The following is a 17,450-nucleotide window of genomic DNA, read 5'->3' as shown; positions in this document are numbered from 1 at the left end:
GGCTTTGTGTGCTGTTTCTGGGAATGGCTAATAACTGAAGCTAGGGATGCAAGGAAGGCAGTGTGCCTGTAGCCCTAGCCTATGAGCTGTACTCAACCAGACATGGTTTGTGCAGTTCTGCATCCTCTTCCTGAGCTCAGAAAGCCTTTGCTTTTGTATTATCAGCCTGAGCTGGATGTGTTATCAGCAAGGCAGGATGTAGGTCTCTGCAGCCTGGCACTGCCCAGACATGCCTGAACTTTCTGGCAGGTTTAACAAAGGGCTCTTTTCTGTGCTGTCTCTCAGATCCTGTGGGATTACCTGAATGGGAGGATACTGTTGAGCCATAGTAAAGAAATGGAGATGCAGGTGGGCATTTTGGCAGTGCTCCAGCACTGGGCCAAAGCAGAGCAGCAGAACTCTGCTTTCTCCAGGTATGTCTGTCTCAGGGTGGGTCTCTATCTCTAATGGCTGTTGGCACCACAGGGGTTAGGAGTAGGTGCCTGAAAGTACTTGCTGGATAATTAAGGAATGGACAGTTCTGGAGAACATAAGCTACTAATTAATGTCACTTAGTGACTGACTCCTGCCCATAATCAAGAAAGTTGACCTTCTGTCCACCCTCTTAGTGCTGACAGTCTCTGATCCACATTTCCTTTTGTGAATCCTGAGCTGAGGTTCATGAGGGTGCCATAGGCATTTCTTTTGACTGCCATGTGTTTGCAATACCAAGAAGGAAGTGCATGAGCTTATAGTTGGGATGAATGCTCCTTTTTTCTTTCTCACAAGTGCCAGAGTTTTCAACCCTGGGCACCCAAAATCTGTAGTGAGATGCCTAATGGGAATGAAAATGTCCCTGGGTACTGGAAAGCTTCTGACCTGCAGCCCTGAGCTGTTATTTTCACACTCCTTCCTTCCTGTATCCTTGTGCACTTTGACTTGGAGTTGAGGTAGTGTCTGCATCAGATCCCCTTACAGCACCAGCAGCAGGGGGTAATAGCATAACCCTGCTGGGCATTGGAACTCTGCTCTGTGTAGCGCTTTGGATGAACAGGAGCAAGACAGGGTTAGAATAAGGTGGTGTTCAGCTGAGACTGTCTGTGAAAGAAACACCCTGTGGCTTTACTTCCATGTTACAGCCCTTGCTTGAAGAGCTCCTGTTGTCTCCAGAAAGGAGGGATTTCTCTGAGTGCACTACTCAGTGGTGCACAGCTGCCTTCTCTGTGGAAAATGGTGGTCTCACTGTCTCTGATGTTTCCTTCCACATTACCCAATTCAGATACGACCTGTTGTGCTCTTCCCCTCTCCCTCCACCCTTGCCCCCAGCCATGCAATTGAAAATTGTTGCCACATCCCCTCCTTCCTCTTAATCCCCCTGGTTGATCTTTTGATTTTAGCTGGGCAGGAGGTGAATTAGTATCTGCTTGTTGGCACAGGGAAGAGCTGAAGGAGTACACGCCACAGACCCTGCAGTCCTCCATCAGACCCCAGGCTCTGCAGAATCATGTTGGCATGCTGCTGAGAACCAGGCAGCCCCTCCAGCCAGTGGATGCAAAAATTGAGTTCATAGGTGAGGACACATCCAGATCTGCTTGAGTTGTCTGTCCTGAGCATGATGGAAGCGGCTCTGAAGGCACTTTTGAGACAGTTCATGAGGTTGGCGAGGATCCTTAGAGCCTGGAATGGGCCATGACATAGAACTCCCTGACAGCCTCCTCCTGCAGATTGGCACTTGTTCCCAAGCGTGGTGATCATGGTCGAAGTTCTACCTCTTTTGTAGAAGTCTACAGTAGATATTCAGAGCTCTGTACAAGTTGTGTTTTAATTGATACTCTGGCTGCACAGCTGTTTTCTGGTTGGAAAAGAATGGGACATCCATTCAGGCTGCTGAGAGTTGAGTATCAGCTGCCTGGGAGGGAGGGAGAAGTTGTCAATCTTACTTTTCAATGTAGAAAAGCTTGGGAATGCTTGCAGCTTTTGACCACCTTAGGTTGGTGCAGTAGATTGCTAGCTAGAAGCTGCTGCCTGAAAGCCACCTTTTGCTTTCTTACAGAGCATGTGATGAAACTGCCTTTCTTTGGCTACAACACCTACTTTGTAGAGAGAGTCAGTGATGACACAATCCCCGTGCCCTGTTTCTTTGGTGTGAATAAAGAGGAGATCATTGCGGTGGATGGCACCACCCAGGTATGCCAGACAATTTCTCCCTAGAGTCCAGAGCCCTGATGTCTGTCAGACGTTAACTCTGACTTTTAGAAGAACTTGCGCAGGAAGAGACTGTATTTACCTGCATTGCAGCCACTCTAACAACAGCCCTAGCCCAAAGCAAGTGACAAGAGTGGTAGAACAGTTAGTACTGTCATATGCTCTTTTGTAAGTGCAGTGACCATGCTAATAAGCACAGTCCACAGTAAAACTAAGTGTAGGTCACATTCCTGTTTGTCCCAATCTTGAGAGAGTTCTAGGGACATGCTGTCAGCAGGAGCCTGCCCTGTATTCTGTACACACTGCCCTGTACCCCAGTCCTTGTCTCAGCTTTCAATAAGCTCTTGAGGTGAATCCTCCCTGGTGAGAATCAGATGGTTTTATTTGTAAGGACTGCACCAGAGAGTGTTTTGTGGCTTTTCTGCTTACACAGGCGGTCTCCTGCGTCATTCCATTGAAAGAGCTGCAGAAGATGCGAACGCTGCGGCCTGTCTCTGATGGTGGGCTTCCCGGCATAGAACTGAACTATGGCTCAGCTGCCAACCCCAAGACTATGTGGATTGAACTGTCACAGGTGAGATCAGCCTGGACCTACAGCTTCCTCCTGGCAATTCAGAAATTGCCCTCCACTGCCCAGCTGAGCCTCTGCTAAGAGTTGGTACTACTGCTCCTTTCTGTCCCAGAGGTGGATGGGGGCACTACATTTCCCAGGCCACAAAGCGCAGCTTTGTCCCAGCACATACCTGATATTTAATTATGGAAAGTGATTTATGGGAATATTTAATTATGAGAAGCAGCCATTTCTGGGGCAGAGTATGACTGATACTGATTTGCGTTTTGACAGGCTAAAGAAATGTATCACACGATTGTTATCATCCTGGATAAAACAGAGTTGCACCAATAGAGACCAAGAGGAAGAGAATGACCAACCAAAACAGCACTGTTTTCCTTTCTTCAAGCTTGTTCAGTGCTTCCTGCCCTGTCTTCTGGAGAGGACTTTTCCAAAAGACATCCATGACCTCAGACAGCTACTTTCTCAGACTGCCGCCACAGTGTTTGTTGATGGACTGGACCATAATCTCATCCCTTGTGACCTGCCATTCAGTCCCCAAGTACTCTTCCTTGAAGTGATGTATGCAGTGGCTAAACAAAGCACAAGACACCATTGCTTTTTCATAGCCTGTTCCAACACAGAGCAGCTGAACAGATGCAAGCAATTGCCTTCAAGCTATGTAGTGTGGGACTCCTTTAATTAATTAACATGAGAAAAGACTGATGCTTGCTAGAGATTTGTGTATCACAATGCACAGCTGAGGTTATGAAATGACTGCACTGACTGCTGGTGTTTTCCATAGGCCAGCTTTTTCTCTGTATTGATATGCAAGAGGCCCTATAGCAGGATTTGTGAAGCAGGAGCTTGTAGAAAGCATCTCAATTGCAAAGCAGATCAGTGTTAATATATAATTAACACATATGCTGGGGCACAGATTGAGCTGCAATGGTAAGAAAGTTTATTGTTAATTAATTTCTTACTGACATAATTATATGCATATGTTTCCCTCTACTATAAAGAAGTCAGTCATGTCCATGCAGCTGTCATATTTAAATGATGGCTCCATACCCATGAAGAAAGTGTATTCAAATGGAATTTGTATTACAGCAGAGGAGAGTGTCCTGGGTTGTACAAAAATGCTTAACTTATTTTTATTGCTACAGCTATCCTACTGAACTGAAAAGTATCTGCACTTTAGGAGACTGCAATAAAATAATCACATAGAGATGTTTTGAAACTATGACATAACAGATACTGGTTTACATCTAACATGGGAAGATTGACCTGCAGGTAACTGGCAAAGCCTGAGGAAAAGGTTGTCACTGTTGGCTAGGAAGGGGATAGAGCTGAGGGTGCTCAATGCAAGCCATAACGCACAGCTAGCTTCCTGCTAGTGAGCTGATGCTAGCAGTAACTACAGCATCTTCCCTGTCAGGAACTTCCCTTTGACTGCTGCTTGCTGTGGCCTGTGAGGTCTTAGCTGAAGCATATTCCACCTTTCCCCTTCAGCAGTGCTACTGCAAGGCTAGGTAAAGCACCACAGCAACATGAAAGAAAGGAAGAGAAAAAAATAATCTAAAGATTAACTTATCCTTATTCCCCTTCTCTTTGAGCTTTTGCTGCCTTACATAGAAGCACAACTCACCTGGTTAGAAATGCCCCACACTCTGATAAAGCACTTTGTCACACAAATCTGCTCACAGATTTACAAGATAAACAAAGCATTTCTGAGAAGTTCACCCAGGCAGCAGCTGAACTCTATAAGCACTGAACTCTGGAGAGCTAGTAACCCCACTTAAGTGGCTGATGAAACAGGATTTTTAACAGGAAGGTAAAATAGAAGCCAGCAGGCAACAGCTGAAAAATACTTGTTGTGTAAAAAGCTTCTTGTAAAGCCCTTTGTCCTCCAGTGAGCAGAGCAAGCTGAAGATGAAAGTGACTTTTGAGTTAAACATTTCCAGGTTCTCCTTCTGGTTCTAGCTGGAGAAGTCCTGCAGCTATAAAGGGTTGGAGGTGTCTGCTGGCACATGTTTCCCATCCATCCCACCCTGGGCTTGCATTTATTAGCTGTCTGTTCAGATAAGAAATGAGCTTTCATGTCTATGTTCATAGTGTTGGAGTTTTAAAAGTATCTTAGACCAGTCTGTATGATTGAGTGGTAAGAAAAAGCTTCCAGGAAGAGTCCACAGCAGCTATAACATTGTTTTATTGTCAGTTCCGCACATACATTTCAGTACATTTAAAAAAAAATACATTTGTTGAGTACAGTGATCCAAAAGCCTGTTTGATGGCCTCTCAGGCTGCAGATTCCTCTAGCAGCACTAGTGCCGGAGGCCACCAGCCTCTGTAGGCATGGAACAAAGGCAGAACCCAACAAAAACCCAACAGAAAGGACTTGTGCCAGGGAATTAGGTTATTTCAAGCCCACTGATACCCTAAGGTTCAGGTCCTTATATAAATATAGCAGCAGAGGCACCACAGTGTCAATTTGAGGGCCACAGCAGTACCTTAACCAGTTGTAACAGCAACATTGCCCTCTGTATTGCAGACTGTGGGTGAGGCACAGGGAGCAAATATGGCTTTAGGGGTTACAAGCAAATGCTGGAAAAGTGTTGGCAACCTTGATGCCACTATTGGAGAGGTTAATACTGAAAGAGCATCACTGCTTAAGTTAAAGGGCAGACAGAACTAGACAAAGTAAAAAAAAAAAGTTTAGATGAAAAGAAAAAGAATACAAGTTTCTCCACCTTCAGAAAGTAGGCATTGCTTGCATGGTAAAAACAAAACACTCCCCTCTTGTCCTTCAAGGGAAAACATTCCATCCAGGAACATAACCATCAAGTTCATCATTGGCAGCCCTGAGCAAAGCATGTGAACTTGTAGCATAAGGCTTCTACTGGTAACACTGAAATAAGAACTAAGAGATGGGGGAGCAAGGGGAGGAGCTATCTAGGAAGCGAGATGCAATCCCAAAGCAGAGTCCCCACTGGAAAGTCTGAGCCCTTCCCAGACTGCTAAAGGGAGTAGAGGTTGGAGACACTGCAGAACATCTGAGGCAGCAGCCCCTAAACTACACAGCAGATGCAGACTTCACACCTCTTGGCAAGAGGTATTAGAGGGCTTCAGTGCCCTAGTTATTGGAGAAACTCTCCATAAGTTCCCAGAAACTGGTTTCCTGGAAGTGCATGTCACTAAGGTCAGAAGTGAGCAAAAATGCAGTGGAAAAAGAAAGCTTACTTCTGCGGTTTCATGAAACCTTCCATGGCTGAGTTCTTCAGGATACCCTGGTCCCACTGCTGGAGGAAGGAAGACAGCCAACATGATGCAAGGATCATCTCTCTGAGCTCTGCAGCTCCTGCCAGTCTGTCTCACTCTCACACCTGACCCTTGTTTTGAAAAACTCCTTGATGAGTCTCTGTGCCTCCTCCTTCACTGCAAGAGAGGAAGTACCACCTTTGAGATGATACTTAAGACATCTACCCCCTCTAAAGACATCAATCCATTTAGCATCAAAAGAACCCAAGATTCTTGGTGCTCTCCCCAGTTATCAACTCACCAGTCTTGCGCGCAGGGTTCTGCTCTTCAGTCAGTAAGTGAGACAGGTGCCGAGCAAAGCCCTTAAACAGATCCTGCAGAATTGGGGAAGATAAAGCACAGAAAGCAGACATTGGTTACATCACCAGACTGTTTCCACATTCGTCTTGCCCTTAGCACAGGCTGGCTGTAGCACAAACTATTCACAGATTTAGACTACAGGAGTGTTGCAAACCTGCAAATGCACCTGACCCTGCAGTGCTGGAGAAGCACGTGCACACGCATCCTGCCTTGCAGAACACATCAAGTAAACTACACCAGAATTGAACCTAATCTGTTGCCACTCCACAGGTGGGAGTTCTTAAAAACGTGCCAGAGTTTAGTGTGAAAATATGAACAATCACAAACAAGCGTGGAACCAACAAGATACCCCTCTAAATCACACACAAACCCTTTCTTGGGAGAGCTGAGTTGTTGCACCTAGAGTCACTAAAACAGCACATACCAAGATGTGACCTGGAAGTGAAATGTGGTAACCAGATCATCTTCCCCTTCTTAAAGCCCCAGCTCACTAGGGAGGTGCAGTCTCCTTCTGCTAAAGAGGGTCTTGAGTTGTACCCTACCTTGGAAGCAAATTTGCCACCCTTGTAGAATGGCGTCAAATATTTGACAACGATGTCTGCTGTCTCCTTGAGGGACACGCCTTTGGTCACTGGCTGTACAGTCTTGCTGATTCCTTCTTTATCACACTGTGATAAGTTTGGATCAAAAGTCACCTTCTTCTTTGTTGGACCAACACTTTTGCTTTCTGGCAGGGACAGAATAGAAGATTTTGCCACTGTCCGTAGCCGCTTTATGGCGGGACTTTCCATATCCTAGAGATGGGACAGAAGAAAACCAAAACCACCAATTCCTGTGGCAGCATTACACTTCCAAGCAGCCACTTCCTTCTGAGAACACGAATCTTTGCAGCATCCTGTAGGCTCTCCCTACAGTGAATACCATGCAGGAATCTACGTAACCCATTGTGCTGCGCAGACATAATACACTGTTTGCCACACAAAGGGACTTTAAGAAAAACCCTTTAACACTACCACATTTAGAATTACCCTGTGCTCTTATTAGGGCAGCTAATTGCTAGACCCTGTCCTATACAGGAAAAACTGACAGGAAAAGATTTCCCAGGATGTCTGCTGAGAATACACCCCTCAGGAAGAATCAACCACTTCAGGAGTGCCACACTCCTGTTCAATTTGAAAGAGCAAGGAGAATACTGCACTGTTCAGTAGAGACAGCTACCAGGCAGTCTCGGATGCCAAATGCAGAACCAGAGACTGAATGGCAAGGAAGGCTGTGAGCATGGTTCACTTCTGAGTGGTCCCATGTGTCATTGGCCTGTGGTTGCTCTCTCAACTCGAGAAAGCAGCTTGCTAATTATGGTTAGTTACAGATCTAGAGGGGGTGGAGAGACTCATTCCAGGCAAGTCATCAGCAAGGGTACAGTCACATGGGTTGCAGAGAAGAGGAAACAGCAGAGTGGAGAGGAAGCTTTCCACTGCAGTCTGAGTTGCTGGCACTGGCCTAGTGGGCGGCAGGGGGACACCAGGAGTGCAATGCAACTATGATTCTCCTCTCTGCTGCAATTGCAGCTGGGCCCTCCCCAGATAAATAACACTATCAGGTGGAGTTCAGACCAGGAGCATCACTCCCAGAGAGAAACTTAGCACAAGATGAACAGCAAAAATATAAAGGAAATCAGCATCCCCTAAAGTCTTACCTCCTCTGATCCTGGTCGCTTCCCACTCTCACCTTCCCCAACAACCATTAGCTCAGTTTCTGTGACATTTTCAGCAACACTAGTGGGAAGTGGAGAGAAGGCCAATTTTAATCATTCCACAGTAAAGATATTACTGCATTCACTGTCAGTGGACATGAGACTCTCCATGGTAAAGCAAGAGTCTCCCTCACCAGCCTAGAGATCTAATACAGATTCCCAGTTTCCAGGACAAGGCTGGTGGAGCTCTGCAGCTCATTAATAGGGCAACACAGGGAGCAGAGAGGTAGAGATTTTACCTGGATGTTACATCAATTTCTTCCTGAAGGAGTTCAGATTCAGCAGCCTGCTGGGTCTTAAAATCCTCCTCTCTCTCAGTCAGTGTTATTTCTGCCTCTTCCGGTTCTTCATTCTCTGCCTGGGACTGTCCAGTCACATCTTCTCCAGAGACACCTTTGTTTTCCTGAGGTATTGGCTTCTCTTGACACATGCTTTGAGAAGAAACCTGAGGTAGTGTGCTTGCAGAACAGCCATCTTCTTTTGCTGAGCTGCAACTTTTGGCTTTTGACCCACCTTTGGGGAGGGAGAAGAATTTGGAAATATCCTGTGATTCTTTTTTAGCTGCTTCTGCGAGTTTTTGCTGCTTCTTGCTAGGTTTGGACTTCTTAGTAGGGCTCTCCCAAAGGGCAGCTTTTGTGTCTGGACTGGGTTGCTCTCCCTTCTTTTCAGGAAGTACTTCTACCCCAGTACTCTCACACATTGCTTTGGTTCCTCTTTCTTTCTTCTGGAGAACAGAGTTTCTGGTGTCCAGTTCCAGACTGCAGCTGCTGTTGTCTTGCCCATTTGGACAATCTACTTCTTTTTTGACAGACTTTACATCGCTCTCCTCCTGGATCTTCAGCAGTTCTGAAGCTGTGTGAAACAAGCTGGATTTCTTTGGAAATCCTGCTCCCACGCGCTTGGGTTTGAACTAGGGAGAAAGGGAGAAGAAGGAATTTTGGATATGAGAGCATTAAGGAAGCCCTGAGAGCATGTGCAGAACCCTGAAAGGAGCTAAGTTTCTGGATACAATGCACCAGTGTGTACATCCGTAAGCTGCAGAAGGCTCTAAAACTGACTTATCATCATATCCATCAACTGAGACATCAGGGAAATGGATTAGGTTAAAGTCATAGGCCTGCAGTAAGGAAACAGACGGCATCCTTGGTTAGAGCAAGATGAAGAAAGCTTACTTAATGTATGGCCTGCACATAGATTATACTCACTAATAGGAACCAGCATGACTAGTTGATCTCACTCCAAAAACAAAGGACAAACAGGGAAAACAATTACAATAGAAATATACAGCTATGGCCACAGAAAGGACTTAAAATAAAAAGATAAAAAAGCAGATAGACAAAGCACACCATTGCCTCCTTGTCTATCCCATCTGTACTCACTCACCGAGTAAACCTGGGATGCAGGGAGGAAGTCTGCTTCTGCTGGAGACCCAGATTTTGTTTCCAAGCTGCTGCTGCCACCAGTTCCAGACCCAAAGACTGAGAACAACTCTCCTTGTTTTGAGGCTTTGTTGATTTCTGCTACCTGAAAAGAGAACAGAAATATTCTCTAGTGGCCAGAAATCTTTATGCATTCCCACCTTTGCGCATACTAAAAGCCATAGTGGCAAAACAAATGTTTCCCCTGAAGAGACACCTATCTCAAGAACAGAAACATCTTCAGAGAGACTTATGGCAACCAGCTAACCCAAACCAAGGCTTCTCTATGGTCAGCAACAGTCTGAGGAACTCCCTGTTCCCTTTATCGCTAGACCTAGAAGACATCTGGATAAGCTTGCACTGGTATGTAGGTTTCCAGAGCCTGTAAAGCCAACAAAGATGTGAAACCAACGTGATTCTGGGCCCTCATGGAAACAAAATCAAGAAGAAAGATTTAGAAGACATCCAAGGCAAAGCAGAGCTTCTCCTTCATCTTTCTGACACAAACTCTACCCTATTTCTCCTCGAGCTGAGGCCACACCACCCCTTCAAGGGAACAACAGCAGACGTATGGCCCTACCTTCTTTAGCACAGTTGCCTTGTATGAGTTAGCCATTTTACTGGTTCGGAAAGCTTCATACTCCAGCTCCACAGCACAGGCATGAGGGTCTGACCTGTAACACAGGCTGGGGTGATTTCTGGCAAGACACACTTCTCTATCTGCAAAGGGAACACTAATGCTTAAGCATCTCCCAGAAAGCACAAAATTCACTCCCTCTGGTGCAAGAATAAGTGATAAGTTCCAATTAAGTCCTAAGGGACGCAGAGTGAGTTGCTGGAGAATGGAAAGGGTGGTGAAAACGGTTTTAAACCAAAGTCCTCTTGTCCAGTTGCTCAGTTTGAGAAGTACACTATCCCCATCTTGTGGGTCAGGGAAGAATTGCGACTCCTAGGATCGAGCTGATTTAGCAGAATCGGACACAAGAGTCCTCGTATCTGATCCTGAACATCACTACAAGAAGGATGCTGTTAAGTGAGGCTACATCCTTGGACCAAATAACTTAAAGAGGCACTCCCTGAGAGTGGTAATGGTGCTCAGCGAAGGGTAGGCCCTGTGTTAAGGGACTCAATATGCTACCCCTTTTCTCTCATCTCATACCCTTTTCCTCCTGCTGGAACCTTTTGATTGGTGCTCAAAGCTTCTTCCAGCATCTTCAAGCAGTGTTCCCGTCCCTAGGAAACATGGGATACTCAGACATGCTCTACAGAAGTCATAGTGCCCCTTGGACTTCCATCCCTGAAGGAGTAAGAACAGGGCAAGGAGAATCTTCGTTGTTCTTTGCAAGTCAACAAGACTGAACATTAACCAGCCTTTCTTACCTTCACTGTGAGCTTAGAGATTCTCCTGCTGAAGGCATCCTTCAAGGGACAGTCTGCACCTACCACAGAAGAGGCAATTTGGAAAAGGTGTCATAGCAGGGCTAGGGCTGATGGAGAACATCTCAACTGTCACTGGGAGGGTGCCAGTCCAGTACTGCTTGGCACGTTCCACCCTGCATAGTTACCCCAAAGACCACTACAGTCACCCTTTTTACCTGGAGAAGCTACAAACACCAAAAGAGTAGGCAGAAGCCAAAGTGAGATTTTTCTCCCTGGATGAGAATGTCTACTTTGCTAGTTTATGACTAACAGCTTTCCAAAACCTCCCCATGTCAGGAAACCCTTTTTCAAGGAATTACAGCTCTTAGGAAACTCAACTCTTTTCCACTCCCCACAATACCAACCAAAAAAAAAGAAAAGGCTGAATAGAGTAACATGAACTACCAGGTATTCTTTTACAATAGTGTAAGAACTCTGTTGCTAGACAGGGCCTCAAGTAGCACGGTTACAAATGGGAAAGTTTTTCAGCGGTTTCCTTCTAGCCCAGTTGAACACTGCTGCATAACCACTGCAGAAATAGCCTACAAAGTCAGGTTAGACAGAGTTTTCATTCTCTCTTGCTTATTTGGAAAAGCTGTTCAGAAAGATGCATTCCATACCTTCACCCCAACCAAAGCTAAGCTCTGATCCATCTCCTCCAGCCAAGCTTTCACAGCCAAAAGCCTAACCTCTGTGCCTAGGGATTGATACCTCCAGTGTTGATGCTATACGAATTACACACAGCTGCAAAATACAAGACTTTCTTCTCCCAAAGAAAACCACTATAAATCAAAGAAGATATTTACTTGGAGGAACAAAATCATCCTTTTCTGGTTCTTTGCCCTGGAAGAAAACAAAGATCAGTCAAACATTTCCATTCCTGCAACACACATGCAGGTCTAGAAGCACAAAAGACACATTTTATACCCCTGCTCCAGGGAAAATTAATGCTGAAGTTACAAAGGTAATGAAAAGGCACCAAAATGGGAGAAAGAAGACAAAGAATAAAAATCAAAGCCAAAAGTTCACCTTTGCTATAGGAATATGCAAGAGAAGCTGAATGGGGAAATCTGTTTTTACTAATATCAGAGGGTATTAAAGACAACAGGATCCTCTTGATTAGCACTGGAGAGAAGTCAGTACATGAGTAAGCTGCATTTCTTTGTATTATAGGACTGACCCAGAATATGGAGAACATAGTGAAAGCAGAGGTACAAAAGGTAAAAAACCAGAACAAGCAACAGCAAGATGCAATAATTTACTTTCATTAGTGCCAGGAAGCCTTTATGTCTGTAGGACAAGCTCACAGCAAACAATCTGTGAATCTCTTACAAAGGGATACCGACTCACTTTGCGCAGACTCATCTGCTTTTTGTAGAAGTTGTTCCACTCCCGTTTCCGATTCTCTTCATTGGCTTCATCTCCATTCCCACTGCTTTCTTCGTCGTACCTGGATAAGGCAGGAAAACAAGAGGAACAAACATTTCTGTAGCTGCAGCATTAACTGGGGGACAGGCTTTGGAAAGCCTAGGTGATCCCAGTATTTACAAAAGATGATGTATTTCACATCCTTTCTGAACAACTCTTAGCTTTTAGTTTCACTACCATCCCTCAAACTGGACAGCAGTTAATGGATTTGTGAATCGCATGAACTAGTAAGCAGTGGCATGAACTACTAGCACATAACTAGTGCTCTGAGAATGAAGGGCTCTGTTTCAGAAGCTCTGCCAGATCCTCCCATGGGGTTGAGGAGTCACTGCATTGTGTCATGTACCACATCTGTCAGTCACTCCTGCCCTTGGAGCAGAGATGGCAGAAAGGGCAAAGCATCCATTCCTCAGCCTCAGTTGTTCACAGACTGTTGTATTAAATGAAATCTCCATCACTAATACACTGAAATGCAGCAGCTGATTCTCACCAGATGTTGCCCAACAGTTTACTGCCTTCCACAGCTGTTACAGCCAAAACTTACAGGTATCACAAATCAGAGCTTTAAGGCTGTTGACTATTACAACTTCCAAGGCAAAGCTACAATCAAGTCATGGAGACATTCAATAAATCAAGTGGCAAACACTGTGCTGTACAACAGCATTAGCCATGTCTTCTCAGGTCCTGAGATCAAACATGGGCTTAGGTCACAAGTACACCAGTTTCCTCTGACTCAGCTGGACTTGCCTGAAGAACAAAGCTACCAGTCTCAAGCTGTTTAAGGTAAAGCAGAAGGCTAGGCCAGCTGACAGCGCTGTGCATCCTGGCAGAGCTTCACAGGCAGTGCAGGCAGCAAAACTTGCATCCTGACAGAGCTGCACAATCACCGCAACTCAGCCAGAGAACAAGGAGGAAGTTGTCATCTCCATACTGCCAAGCATTTTACAGAATTAATCATGTTTCCCACTGCACATCTTCCTTTTGCTGTCAGCCTGATAGGGAAACACTAAAATTTAGCAATCTGCAGAAGAAGCTGACACTGGCATTCCATTACATCCTCAGTGATGACTTAAGTCCTGTCAGTGGCCCCCCAGCCTGCTGGCCCACAGACAGCCATACTAAGTCAGGAATGAACTCTGGGCCATGTCATACTTTGTTGTCATGTTGGTCTCACTTTAAACATTTTTGATTCTTGAGACTGTGAACGGGCTGAGCCCACTTACCACTTTCAAAAAATTTCAGGCTAGTTTCTTGAACCAATTACATTCTGAAGGGCAATTCTTAGGTCAGTCAAAACGGCTTTTGGCTCTCTGGGACATGAATGTGATCAAGGCTGCCAAAGTGTGTGGAAAATGAAATTCCAGCTCCTGCTGCCAGGAAGTTACAGGAAAATACCACCACACAGAAACATGTGCTGTAAATAGGAGTGGCTGGGCCTACAGCTGGGAGATGCTTTCTTCTCTGATAGCCCCTATGAACTGAGTTTGAGCTACCAAGTACAGACCTGCTAAAACCTCTGCAACCTCTCCTCCCGCCTTCATACAGCTCTGGGTCATAGCTATCCCAGGAGGAACCTGTGGGCCCAATGCAGGTTTTGCTCCAGCTGTTGCTGCAGCGCTCCAGTGACTCCAGTTGTCTTTTCACTGCCCCTGGGTTCTTGCAGTAATCACAGCACTTGTTACAAGGTGGGGTGACATCGCCAAAGTACTTCGCTATGGCAGCATGGCGACATCTAGGAAACAAAAGGGAAAATGATCTGGTAATTATTTTTATTGGCAAGAACTCCACTCTCCAAATGCAAGGTGTCTTTTGATAAAGACTTGAGTCTTTTTTTGCAGGGAATGCCTATTCCAGCAGGAATCACAGCGATTAAGCCCTGGAGCAGAACTAGGGTTCTGTTCCTGGCACCTTGCTTAAGGTCTCTCTGCCTCCACTTCCCCACATGCAAAACAAACAGTGGTGTCAATCTCTTCTGCCAAATACTTTCAGATCTTTGAGATCTGCAAAAGGCAAGGTGGATGAAATATGCAGTTATTAATTCAGCACCATTGACCAAATATATTCAGTGTCCAATCAGAATGGCTCTAGGATAAATATGTAAAGAGGTCCTGTTGATCCCTACACCTCAGAGTTCAGAGTATGTCTATATATTTCACATTGGAGAGCTTCTAATTTTATTGTTTGTGGTTTGAACGTGAAGAAATCTACATTTGAAGAAACAAGAATGTAAATTAAATCACAGAAATACAGTCCAGACTGAGGTCACAGGGGAGCCCTATTCAGATAATAGAGCCCGGGTCTCGATCTGCTAACACATGCTTTAGATCAGCAGCCAAAGTTCGGGTAGAGTCCTACATCCATGAAAACCAGTCCATTTGCTCATACAGTATTGCACAACCAGTTCTACCAGCCTTAGCAAACTAGCCATGTGAAGATGATTAGATTCTTCCAGGAATCTTTAAAAGATTTCTGGCAGACATCAGTGCTTTTGGATATGTAAAAAAGAGTTTAGTGACAAAGATATGCTCATTAGCAATACAGGCAGGAAATAATTTCTCTTCTAGAACACTCCCTAACTTAAACCAGCGAAGACACTGATTTTGCTAGAGAAAGAAGAACCAGGTGGTTACTTTTTTCTTCTTTTTTTTTTTTTTTTAAGAAAGCAGGCAGAATTTAGAGGAGCTTTTTAAAACCTGGGTTTCACAGCAGAGGTTGCCAGTTGTCTCTTAATCAAAATGCTGATACCAGATACACAGAAACACTTCATCAGGCATTTAGAGATCAAATCCTGCAGCCAAGCAGCAACAAAAGTTATTTTAGAAGAGAATTATTTCACTGCAAGGAAGAACAAAGTGGAGATTTTGCTACTCTACCAAGGAGTGCCCTAGTTGGCTTACCAACTTTATCTGCAAAAAGTGGGTCAGAGAGGGGAAAAGTAAGAGAGTGAGCACTTCATTTATTCTTATTATAAACCCTTTAAGGCATGTCTGAACTTGCCAGAGATCTACCAAACACAGTTTGCTTAACTTGTGTGCGTGCATGTGTGTGTCTGGGGGGAACATAACTGTATGTCTACCAGAGCATCACAAACCCTGCAAGGGTCTACAGCAGCAGCTGGCTCACTCATTCCCACGGCCTGGGAGGTTAATTTAGCCAGCAGAAGAGCGAGTGAAGCAGCAAAGCAGCAGGTTACAGCCTACTGTCGCCATAGCAAAAGAAATGTGTGCGCTGAAGCGCGAAGGACCTGGCGCTGCTCAGGTAAGGAGGGCTGCAACAGCGTGACGTTGCACCGCATGGTCTAGGGCACTGAAAGCCTAGAGAGGGCTACTACAAAGCTGGCTTTATATCCCCCTGCAGAGCTGCACTGACTCACTCTCGTCTTGCACTCAAAGAGCTCCTTTCACATGGTGGGGAAGGGTGGGGGGACTGGGATGGGGACAACACATTCGATCCCCTTGTCCTGCCTTTCCAAAAGAACTACTGGTGCTGTCTGTCCTGCCAATGCAACGTGACTATAGAAATGTCAGCGAGCTGCAAGTCAGCTTTTTGTTTCCCCAAAAGAAAACAGGCAGGCATTCTCATTAGTCCGTGTCTCTTTCTTTCACACGCACTGATCTGTATTAGAGTTAACCCAGGCATACAGTAATGGTCAAGCCCTCTCCTCACTCCCTACAGCCTACTCACCAGGCTTATGCTGGGGAGGGACAACCACACACACCTCTGTCCCTTAATACAAACAAAAGAGATGCCCCAAGGGAGGGCTTTGGTGGAAGCAGAGATCCGCTCTGAAGTCACTGGAATTTAGACTTCTAGTTTCTAACCCATCAGGCTTGTACAGCCAAGCCCTTTCCATCCAGCCTCCTATAACTGTCTGCATCTTCCTGCAGAATTACCCAAATCGGGGCCACAGCCCCACATTAGCCAACAGTGCTCATGAGTTGGGTCATAACGGAAATTCAGTTACAGAACTAAGATTGCAGTCCTATAATGAAAGTCAAAAGGCCAAAACCAGAGTTACCAATAGGGATTTTGGGGGTAACCACTGGATTAATGCTTAACTGAACACAAGAGGTCCTGAAACACAGTTGGGGTTATGCATTAACATGTGGTGGGAAAACTTCCTGAGTCACCCGAGCACCTGACTAATACCTACAAGATGGAGAGCCGATTTACATAAATTAATGATAGTTTGTATTATTATACATATCCTAAAATTATTTCATCTTTTAAATATGCAACTGTATTATTTGCCTCCCTCACCCTTCAACATAAGTATGTATGAGCTGACCGTTGATCTTTAAAATGTCTAAACAAAATCATTATTTCATTTGAGACATCCTACCCTGATTTGACATCATGGGATAGGATGAAGAGCAAATAACAATCAAGTTTATTAACATGTTTTTGTCTGTGGCAATACACTTCAGGAAAGTGCTAAACTGACCACACTGCTGCCTGCACCATGCCTCCTTTTGGTACTCTTTGCTTTTGTACACCAGGTAAAACAGGAGCCCTATTCCTGCAATTAGTAGAAGCAGATGGACAGTCAGAGAAGCAGCAAAGTCACATATCCCAAGAGAAGCTTTGCCTCTCCCAAAATATACCATAAAAAAGCATTCCGTCATATGAGCCAAAGAAGGGTACACAGCCTCATCAGAAGTCCCCCCCAAAAAAAACCCCAGCGAGTCTTGGAATAAAGCCAAGAAATGAACACATTAAAAAAGACAAAAATCATATGAGGACAAATTAGTTACATAGAAGCCAGTTGCTGAACAAAAGCCATTTAACGAGCTTTATCAAATAGAAGAGCAAATTATGAGGCTGATGAGAAATTATCATTTTGCACCTGTCTGAAGGACTGCATCCTTTGTAATATCACCTGAACTTCAAGAACCCTCTGAGACAAGACAGTGGGTGTCAGCTGTCCCCAGAATACAAGAAGCAAAACCCACAGCATCAAGAGAGTAAATGACTTGGCCAAGGGCACGGAGCAAATTCACCACCCCAGCATCATCCCTGCTCCCCTGTCAGCGGCAGACCGTGCTGCACTGTCCTTGAGATTTCATGCTCTGCCCCTTCA

The 17,450-nt window shown here is 45.1% G+C and overlaps 2 protein-coding genes across 6 annotated transcripts in view; one reads left to right on the top strand and one right to left on the bottom strand.

Annotated features, from left to right (window-relative positions):
• Positions 1-3,449, top strand: part of MYO15B (myosin XVB) — a 46,379-nt gene extending 42,930 nt beyond the window's left edge. The window contains exons 61-65 of the mRNA XM_041123408.1: positions 286-413; positions 1,416-1,549; positions 2,033-2,166; positions 2,618-2,758; positions 3,029-3,449. Coding sequence (XP_040979342.1) covers positions 286-413; positions 1,416-1,549; positions 2,033-2,166; positions 2,618-2,758; positions 3,029-3,088 — 597 coding nt within the window. The 3' untranslated portion in view covers positions 3,089-3,449. The remainder of the gene's footprint in view (positions 1-285; positions 414-1,415; positions 1,550-2,032; positions 2,167-2,617; positions 2,759-3,028) is intronic.
• A 1,476-nt stretch (positions 3,450-4,925) lies between these two features.
• The window catches only part of RECQL5 (RecQ like helicase 5), a 39,704-nt gene continuing 27,179 nt past the window's right edge, over positions 4,926-17,450 (bottom strand). For 3 of the 5 annotated variants that reach the window (XM_030013035.2, XM_030013037.2, XM_030013040.2), the window contains exons 9-20: positions 13,875-14,102; positions 12,293-12,392; positions 11,749-11,785; positions 10,904-10,962; positions 10,683-10,756; positions 10,104-10,197; positions 9,489-9,629; positions 8,345-9,015; positions 8,049-8,130; positions 6,895-7,146; positions 6,294-6,366; positions 4,926-6,169 (exon numbers count right to left, since the gene is read on the bottom strand). In XM_030013035.2, coding sequence (XP_029868895.1) covers positions 6,069-6,169; positions 6,294-6,366; positions 6,895-7,146; positions 8,049-8,130; positions 8,345-9,015; positions 9,489-9,629; positions 10,104-10,197; positions 10,683-10,756; positions 10,904-10,962; positions 11,749-11,785; positions 12,293-12,392; positions 13,875-14,102 — 1,912 coding nt within the window. In that variant the 3' untranslated portion in view covers positions 4,926-6,068. The remainder of the gene's footprint in view (positions 6,170-6,293; positions 6,367-6,894; positions 7,147-8,048; positions 8,131-8,344; positions 9,016-9,488; positions 9,630-10,103; positions 10,198-10,682; positions 10,757-10,903; positions 10,963-11,748; positions 11,786-12,292; positions 12,393-13,874; positions 14,103-17,450) is intronic. The other 2 variants (XM_030013036.2, XM_030013041.2) reach the window with 2 other exon arrangements.

Source organism: Aquila chrysaetos, chromosome 5 (genome assembly GCF_900496995.4).
Source record: "Aquila chrysaetos chrysaetos chromosome 5, bAquChr1.4, whole genome shotgun sequence".
In the NCBI taxonomy this organism is placed as follows: Eukaryota; Metazoa; Chordata; class Aves; order Accipitriformes; family Accipitridae; genus Aquila; species Aquila chrysaetos.
Note: the sequence above shows the minus strand (reverse complement) of the source record. Positions and strands in the feature narration are given on the sequence as shown.